General features: G+C 40.5%; 1 protein-coding gene across 1 annotated transcript; it reads right to left on the bottom strand.

The window, feature by feature from the left end:
- Positions 1–679: 679 nt before the first annotated feature.
- LOC124026225 (nectin-4-like) lies at positions 680–4,226 on the bottom strand (the record flags this gene model as incomplete). Its single annotated transcript, XM_046339339.1, has 5 exons — positions 4,159–4,226; positions 3,420–3,767; positions 2,382–2,642; positions 1,033–1,314; positions 680–776 (listed from the first exon to the last, which is right to left on the bottom strand). Coding segments are annotated over exons 1-5 (998 nt in total), but the record flags the coding sequence as incomplete, so codon positions are not given.
- Between the last annotated feature and the right edge of the window lie 5,906 nt (positions 4,227–10,132).

Here is a 10,132-nt window from a genome sequence, read left to right on the forward strand (position 1 = left end):
AGGACAACAGACCATAACACTGTAGAGTAAAGGTCATGTAGTAGTCTCAGGACAACAGACCATAACACTGTAGAGTAAAGGTCATGTAGTAGTCTCAGGACAACAGACACTGTAGATAAAGGTCACTCAGGACAACAGACCATAACACTGTAGAGTAAAGGTCATGTAGTAGTCTCAGGACAACAGACCATAACACTGTAGAGTAAAGGTCATGTAGTAGTCTCAGGACAACAGACCATAACACTGTAGAGTAAAGGTCATGTAGTAGTCTCAGGACAACAGACCATAACACTGTAGAGTAAAGGTCATGTAGTAGTCTCAGGACAACAGACCATAACACTGTAGAGTAAAGGTCATGTAGTAGTCTCAGGACAACAGACCATAACGCTGTAGAGTAAAGACTCACTTATTGTTTTATATGCCATAATTTCCTGACTGGATTCTAAATACTTTGCCTCTTAGAAGCACAATAAGCTGTTCAATGACATGCTATGTCTTTAAAACATAGGTATCCTAATGGCAGGGTTGGGATCAATTCCATTCCAGTCATTTCAAGAAGTAAACTGAAATTTCAATACTTTTCAATTAGGAACATTTGAAATTGGAATTTGGTTTACTTTCTGAATTGACTGGAATTTAAGTGGAATTGACCCCAACCCTGGTATCTTAATGGACTCACCTCTTCTTCAGTGTGCCATAGAGGATGACGAGCAGAGCTCCAGCTGCCAACACAGCCACCACCCCCACAACGGGAGCCCAGGGAAACACTGGTTTACCTGGGAGAGGATGAATTACCAGAGAAAGACACATCTACTCACATCAGAACATTTAACCTACAACCCTGGTGAAGGTGACCACCTACAGAAGTTGACTAGTTGAGACCGGCCCACTAGGCCAAATATAAACCAGAATATCTGACAATAATTATCATGTAGAACGGCCCAATAGGAGAAATATAAACCAGCCCATCTGACATTTGCCCGACCTACAGTATGGCCGGTCTATTCTGCCTTAATTAAATGGATGTCTTACCTGCTATACTGAGATGCACAGTTGCAGAGTCAAGTGGTCCGTATTGATTCTCAGCCTTACAGAAGTACTGCCCACTGTCCTCATTGCTCATTTTAAGGATGATGTAACTCTGCCCTGATCCTTTTTCTGAGAACCCCGTCCGTTCTTCATTCTTCTTGTACCAGGTGTATTTGTCCACTGGGGACTTGGCATCCCTGTTGCAGGTCAGAGTCACTGATCTGCCCTCCACTATTTCACCAGAGGGACTGACTGTGACTGACACTGAGGTGTTCTTTGGGAAGTCTGGAGGAGAAAATTAAGACAGTTTGAGACATCTAGATTAACACCCACAGCTCATGTTGTGGTGACATTGAGCTGTTCATGGCATGTTATTTAGCACATGCTGACTGGGGTCCTTCCACTCCAGAGGGGTTACTACGAAGCAAGGGTCGATGAGTTAAATATTCTAAAATAATGTTTTATTCGTAGAAAACAAGCTTAAAATGACATGGTCTAATTGACTGAACAACCAAAAACACACATTGAAGTTGAGCTTTCTTAATGAATCAGAAAATCAATGGCTATTTCCAGTTGTTTATCAAAGTTAGCTGTAGTATACCCCTGTGTTGTTTATCAAAGTTAGCTGTAGTATACCCCTGTGTTGTTTATCAAAGTTAGCTGTAGTATACCCCTGTGTTGTTTATCAAAGTTAGCTGTAGTATACCCCTGTGTTGTTTATCAAACCCCTGTGTTAGCTGTAGTATACCCTGTGTTGTTTATCAAAGTTAGCTGTAGTATACCCCTGTGTTGTTTATCAAAGTTAGCTGTAGTATACCCCTGTGTTGTTTATCAAAGTTAGCTGTAGTATACCCCTGTGTTGTTTATCAAAGTTAGCTGTAGTATACCCCTGTGTTGTTTATCAAAGTTAGCTGTAGTATACCCTGTGTTGTTTATCAAAGTTAGCTGTAGTATACCCCTGTGTTGTTTATCAAAGTTAGCTGTAGTATACCCCTGTGTTGTTTATCAAAGTTAGCTGTAGTATACCCTGTGTTGTTTATCAAAGTTAGCTGTAGTATACCCCTGTGTTGTTTATCAAAGTTAGCTGTAGTATACCCCTGTGTTGTTTATCAAAGTTAGCTGTAGTATACCCCTGTGTTGTTTATCAAAGTTAGCTGTAGTATACCCCTGTGTTGTTTATCAAAGTTAGCTGTAGTATACCCCTGTGTTGTTTTTCAAGCTACTGCTAAGATGTAGGTCAGTAAACAAAGCCATATTGGGGTTGCTGACTCTCAGAACCAATAGATGATTTTCTAGTGACATAAACAGATGAAATTCATACATTTCTAATATCCTCTCTACACACTACTTACATCCCACTACAAGGACCACTGCCGGACCAGGGGAATCCTCTCTGCTGCTCACCGCACAGGAGTAGCTGCCTGCATCTTCCCTGCTTACCGGGTCTAGTTCCAGGTAGTTGGCCATAACCCTGACCTTGTTGGTGTAGTTCAAAGGCTGTTTGTCCCTGTACCAGGTGTAGGTGGGATTTTCACTCAAGAAGCAGGAGCCACAGGTAAGGTCTGCCCACTCGCCGTCCAAAGCTAGGTCAGGGGTCAAATCAACATGGAGCCCTGGGTAGAGTGGGGGTCATTTTAATTTGAGTTTTGATTTGATTTCAAACAAAATATCTTTATTAGATCAAGTCAAACCCAGTAAAATAACAGACAGTAACATAAAGAATAAAACATTCTCCTCCCAAAACTTCTACAAGATTCTCCTATTTTATTGTTTCTTAAAATTACAGATGAAGCCAATGTTTTTTTCAATGTGAGTAATCCGCTGAGGGATGATGGACAGCGGAGATGATTGTCCTTCTAAAAGATGCTTTTCAAAAAGAATAGAGGACCGAGTCACTCTTTATATAATTAATTAACATGCCTTTATTAGTATAGCATGTTCAATGAAAACTCTTAAGCGTTTCGGCTTCGTGGCCATCGTCAGGGGGACAAAGAAGTTATAATATAATGTCCTCTTTTGAACAGCTTTTTCCCCAAAAAAAATAAGCTGTTCAAAAGAGGACATTGTATTATCATTTATTTCCCTGACGAAGTCCAGGCAGCCGAGACGCGTTGGAGTTTTTAAACTTTGTTTTATATGAAGAGTGCCTTGGTCCTCCTTTCTTTTTGATGACCAATTTACCCCTTTTACCAAAGAGCACCTTCAGTCTACCAACATCTACTACTGTGTACCTTAGCAGCTCTTCCCTTCCTTTTCTATGTACAGGCTTTTTTCTGCCTTTGTGAAGACTTTGTGCATATGCAACTCGTCCAAAAATAGCTGAGTTGAACATTGACGGACAACGATTTGATCCATATTCATGTGGATGAATTCATGCCGTGGCCTCTTACCTGTGACATTTAACCTGACTCCTGGATTCCCCATCCACCCCCCAGGATTGACGTCAGTCCCAAACAGGAAGCTGTAGGTTCCTGAATCGCTCTCTCTCAGGTCTGTGATTCTCAGTGTACAGAGTTGGTTACTGTCCCCTAGATACTCCACACGGCCTTTGTACTCAGGGTTCAAATTCAGATCCAGAGACTCAGCACCAGGCACTTGACCTTTGAACCAGAAAGCTGTTGTGACTTTGTGACCCTTGGGAAATGTGTAAGAGCAGGGCATGGTCACAGAAGAGCCCTCTAAGGAGCAGACTCTCCTGGGGGTGTAAGTCACACTCCCGTTGTCCTGACCCAGACACCCTGAAACATAGGTCACACATCAGGATGCTGAATCGTAATTCCATCATTAATGAATTGATACTGAAGATGGTCACACTCTATATACTATGAGAGGTCAACCTTTTGTGGTGAATGTGTTTTTACTGACAAACTAAAGGAGAAGTTCCAAGAAGTAAAAAGTACATTTGTGGTGTTGAAATCTATTCTAAGAGAGTTCCAAGTGTTAGAGAAAAAACACCAAAAGAGAAGTACTGTAAGGTTTCGTTGTCAACTGGAAACTGTACACACCCTATTTTCCCTGTATGACTGTACACTACTATATGCTCAACAACGTCATAAATCCAGATAATTCCCTTTCAGCAGGTAAACAAACAAATACAACTAAAATAATATTTAATCTCATCCAGTTTACCTGTAGTCATGAGCAGGATGATTACCAGGTTGGAGTACCAGGTACTCAGGTAACCAGGTTACCAGGTTGGAGAGATCCAGCACCCTGCAGAGAAACAACATGAAGAAGAGGATACAAAAGCATCATTATCATCATCATGACAGAACATACTTCATGTACAGTATACTAACCAGTCATCATCATCATGACAGAACATACTTCATGTACAGTATACTAACCAGTCAACATCATCATCATGACAGAACATACTTCATGTACAGTATACTAACCAGTCAACATCATGACAGAACATACTTCATGTACAGTATACTAACCAGTCAACATCATCATCATGACAGAACATACTTCATGTACAGTATACTAACCAGTCAACATCATGACAGAACATACTTCATGCACAGTATACTAACCAGTCAACATCATGACAGAACATACTTCATGTACAGTATACTAACCAGTCAACATCATGACAGAACATACTTCATATGCAGTATACTAACCAGTCAACATCATGACAGAACATACTTCATATGCAGTATACTAACCAGTCAACATCATGACAGAACATACTTCATGTACAGTATACTAACCAGTCAACATCATGACAGAACATACTTCATATGCAGTATACTAACCAGTCAACATCATGACAGAACATACTTCATGTACAGTATACTGAACCAGTCAACATCATGACAGAACATACTTCATGTACAGTATACTAACCAGTCATCATCATGACAGAACATACTTCATATGCAGTATACTAACCAGTCAACATCATGACAGAACATACTTCATATGCAGTATACTAACCAGTCAACATCATGACAGAACATACTTCATATGCAGTATACTAACCAGTCAACATCATGACAGAACATACTTCATATGCAGTATACTAACCAGTCAACATCATGACAGAACATACTTCATATGCAGTATACTAACCAGTCAACATCATGACAGAACATACTTCATATGCAGTATACTAACCAGTCAACATCATGACAGAACATACTTCATGTACAGTATACTAACCAGTCAACATCAACATCATGACAGAACATACTTCATATGCAGTATACTAACCAGTCAACATCATGACAGAACATACTTCATATGCAGTATACTAACCAGTCAACATCATGACAGAACATACTTCATATGCAGTATACTAACCAGTCAACATCATGACAGAACATACTTCATATGCAGTATACTAACCAGTCAACATCATGACAGAACATACTTCATGTACAGTATACTAACCAGTCAACATCATGACAGAACATACTTCATATGCAGTATACTAACCAGTCAACATCATGACAGAACATACTTCATATGCAGTATACTAACCAGTCAACATCATGACAGAACATACTTCATGTACAGTATACTAACCAGTCAACATCATGACAGAACATACTTCATATGCAGTATACTAACCAGTCAACATCATGACAGAACATACTTCATATGCAGTATACTAACCAGTCAACATCATGACAGAACATACTTCATGTACAGTATACTAACCAGTCAACATCATGACAGAACATACTTCATATGCAGTATACTAACCAGTCAACATCATGACAGAACATACTTCATATGCAGTATACTAACCAGTCAACATCATGACAGAACATACTTCATATGCAGTATACTAACCAGTCAACATCATGACAGAACATACTTCATATGCAGTATACTAACCAGTCAACATCATGACAGAACATACTTCATATGCAGTATACTCAATGCAAATTAATATGAGAAGAAATACTATGATATGAAAAGTATGAGATGACACACAAGGCCTGATAAGAGGGATACCTGTTCAGAAGTACAACATACATAACACTAAATGGCTAATTAAACCTGGTTTTAACAAATCGTTCTATTCTAATATTACAGCTACATCCAGACCACCACAAGGGACTATCAAATAGCCTTCATGGTGATTCAGATCCTCCTACTGTGTGTGTATTTATACTACTGTGTGAGATCTCTAACCAAATCCTTCCAATGTATGTATTTATTTTAGTACCTACCAATGAACTAGTTGAACTTGAACAAAGAAAAAAATAATATAGAAGCACTCTTACCATGTTAAACAGGAGTCCAGTAAGAGAGACTCTTACCATGTTAAACAGGAGTCCAGTAAGAGAGACTCTTACCATGTTAAACAGGAGTCCAGTAACAGAGACTCTTACCATGTTAAACAGGAGTCCAGTAACAGAGACTCTTACCATGTTAAACAGGAGTCCAGTAACAGAGACTCTTACCATGTTAAACAGGAGTCCAGTAACAGAGACTCTTACCATGTTAAACAGGAGTCCAGTAACAGAGACTCTTACCATGTTAAACAGGAGTCCAGTAAGAGAGACTCTTACCATGTTAAACAGGAGTCCAGTAAGAGAGACTCTTACCATGTTAAACAGGAGTCCAGTAAGAGAGACTCTTACCATGTTAAACAGGAGTCCAGTAAGAGAGACTCTTACCATGTTAAACAGGAGTCCAGTAACAGAGACTCTTACCATGTTAAACAGGAGTCCAGTAACAGAGACTCTTACCATGTTAAACAGGAGTCCAGTAACAGAGACTCTTACCATGTTAAACAGGAGTCCAGTAACAGAGACTCTTACCATGTTAAACAGGAGTCCAGTAACAGAGACTCTTACCATGTTAAACAGGAGTCCAGTAAGAGAGACTCTTACCATGTTAAACAGGAGTCCAGTAAGAGAGACTCTTACCATGTTAAACAGGAGTCCAGTAAGAGAGACTCTTACCATGTTAAACAGGAGTCCAGTAACAGAAACTCTTACCATGTTAAACAGGAGTCCAGTAACAGAGACTCTTACCATGTTAAACAGGAGTCCAGTAACAGAGACTCTTACCATGTTAAACAGGAGTCCAGTAACAGAGACTCTTACCATGTTAAACAGGAGTCCAGTAACAGAGACTCTTACCATGTTAAACAGGAGTCCAGTAACAGACTCTTACCATGTTAAACAGGAGTCCAGTAACAGACTCTTACCATGTTAAACAGGAGTCCAGTAACAGAGACTCTTACCATGTTAAACAGGAGTCCAGTAACTGACTCTTACCATGTTAAACAGGAGTCCAGTAACAGAGACTCTTACCATGTTAAACAGGAGTCCAGTAACAGAGACTCTTACCATGTTAAACAGGAGTCCAGTAACTGACTCTTACCATGTTAAACAGGAGTCCAGTAACAGAGACTCTTACCATGTTAAACAGGAGTCCAGTAACAGAGACGCTTACCATGTTAAACAGGAGTCCAGTAACAGAGACGCTTACCATGTTAAACAGGAGTCCAGTAACAGAGATGCTTACCATGTTAAACAGGAGTCCAGTAACAGACTCTTACCATGTTAAACAGGAGTCCAGTAACAGAGACGCTTACCATGTTAAACAGGAGTCCAGTAACAGACTCTTACCATGTTAAACAGGAGTCCAGTAACAGAGACTCTTACCATGTTAAACAGGAGTCCAGTAACAGAGACTCTTACCATGTTAAACAGGAGTCCAGTAACAGAGACTCTTACCATGTTAAACAGGAGTCCAGAAACAGAGACTCTTACCATGTTAAACAGGAGTCCAGTAACAGAGACTCTTACCATGTTAAACAGGAGTCCAGTAACAGAGACTCTTACCATGTTAAACAGGAGTCCAGTAACAGACTCTTACCATGTTAAACAGGAGTCCAGTAACAGAGACTCTTACCATGTTAAACAGGAGTCCAGTAACTGACTCTTACCATGTTAAACAGGAGTCCAGTAACAGAGACTCTTACCATGTTAAACAGGTGTCCAGTAACAGAGACTCTTACCATGTTAAACAGGAGTCCAGTAACAGAGACTCTTACCATGTTGAAACAGGAGTCCAGCCAGAGCTCTTTCTCACGTCACTAGAAAAGGAATGTAGACAGACACTGATGGAACTTCCTCTTCTCTTTTTGTTGGAGTTTTTTCTTAGTATTTCACGCTGAATAATTACCAGGCCGAAAATATACTGGACTGTTTGTGTGTGTGTGTGTGTGTGTGTGTGTGTGTGTGTGTGTGTGTGTGTGTGTGTGTGTGTGTGTGTGTGTGTGTGTGTGTGTGTGTGTGTGTGTGTGTGTGTGTGTGTGTGTGTGTGTGTGTGTGTGTGTGTGTGTTTTCTCCTATTTTTGTGGGGACCTAAAATCAATAAAACAAGTACAATTCTCCATCGTGGGGACATTTCCCACGTTCCTTCCCTAAGAGGACAAAGGCTATTTTAAACTTAGGGGTTAGGGTTGTTACAATTAAGGTTAGAGTTAGTGGCTTATTAGTAGGCAGTCTCATGAAAACCCCACAGCACCTCACTAGACCTTATAGTGGTTTATTAGTAGGCAGTCTCATGAAAACCCCACAGCACCTCACTAGACCTTATAGTGGTTTATTAGTAGGCAGTCTCATGAAAACCCCACAGCACCTCACTAGACCTTATAGTGGTTTATTAGTAGACAGTCTCATGAAAACCCCACAGCACCTCACTAGACCTTATAGTGGTTTATTAGTAGACAGTCTCATGAAATCCCCACAGCACTTCACTAGACCTTATAGTGGTTTATTAGTAGACAGTCTCATGAAAACCCCACAGCACCTCACTAGACCTTATAGTGGTTTATTAGTAGACAGTCTCATGAAAACCCCACAGCACCTCACTAGACCTTATAGTGGTTTATTAGTAGACAGTATCAATGAAAACCCCACAGCACCTCACTAGACCTTATAGTGGTTTATTAGTAGACAGTCTCATGAAAACCCCACAGCACCTCACTAGACCAAATAGTGGTTTATTAGTAGACAGTCTCATGAAAACCCCACAGCACCTCACTAGACCTTATAGTGGTTTATTAGTAGACAGTCTCAATGAAACCCCCACAGCACCTCACTAGACCTAATAGTGGTTTATTAGTAGACAGTCTCATGAAAACCCCACAGCACCTCACTAGACCTTATAGTGGTTTATTAGTAGACAGTCTCATGAAAATCCCACAGCACCTCACTAGACCTTATAGTGGTTTATTAGTAGACAGTCTCATGAAAACCCCACAGCACCTCACTAGACCTTATAGTGGTTTATTAGTAGACAGTCTCATGAAAACCCCACAGCACCTCACTAGACCTTATAGTGGTTTATTAGTAGACAGTCTCATGAAAACCCCACAGCACCTCACTAGACCTTATAGTGGTTTATTAGTAGACAGTCTCAGTGAAAACCCCACAGCACCTCACTAGACCTTATAGTGGTTTATTAGTAGACAGTCTCATGAAAACCCCACAGCACCTCACTAGACCTTATAGTGGTTTATTAGTAGACAGTCTCAGTGAAAACCCCACAGCACCTCACTAGACCTTATAGTGGTTTATTAGTAGACAGTCTCATGAAAACCCCACAGCACCTCACTAGACCTTATAGTGGTTTATTAGTAGACAGTCTCATGAAAACCCCACAGCACCTCACTAGACCTTATAGTGGTTTATTAGTAGACAGTCTCAATGAAACCCCCACAGCACCTCACTAGACCTTATAGTGGTTTATCTCCCTTTCCTTTCCTTTCCTCCTGTTCTATTCTAGCTCCTCTACCTTTCCTTTCATCCTGTTCTATTCTAGCTCCTCTACCTTTCCCTTCCTCCTGTTCTATTCTAGCTCCTCTACCTTTCCCTTCCTCCTGTTCTATTCTAGCTCCTCTACCTTTCCTTTCCTCCTGTTCTATTCTAGCTCCTCTACCTTTCCTTTCCTCCTGTTCTATTCTAGCTCCTCTACCTTTCCTTTCCTCCTGTTCTATTCTAGCTCCTCTATCTTTCCTTTCCTCCTGTTCTATTCTAGCTCCTCTACCTTTCATTTCCTCCTGTTCTATTCTAGCTCCTCTACCTTTCCTTTCCTCCTGTTCTATTCTAGCTCCTCTACCTTT

The sequence above is a fragment of the Oncorhynchus gorbuscha genome, unplaced genomic scaffold (assembly GCF_021184085.1).
Source record: "Oncorhynchus gorbuscha isolate QuinsamMale2020 ecotype Even-year unplaced genomic scaffold, OgorEven_v1.0 Un_scaffold_2655, whole genome shotgun sequence".
NCBI lineage: Eukaryota > Metazoa > Chordata > Actinopteri > Salmoniformes > Salmonidae > Oncorhynchus > Oncorhynchus gorbuscha.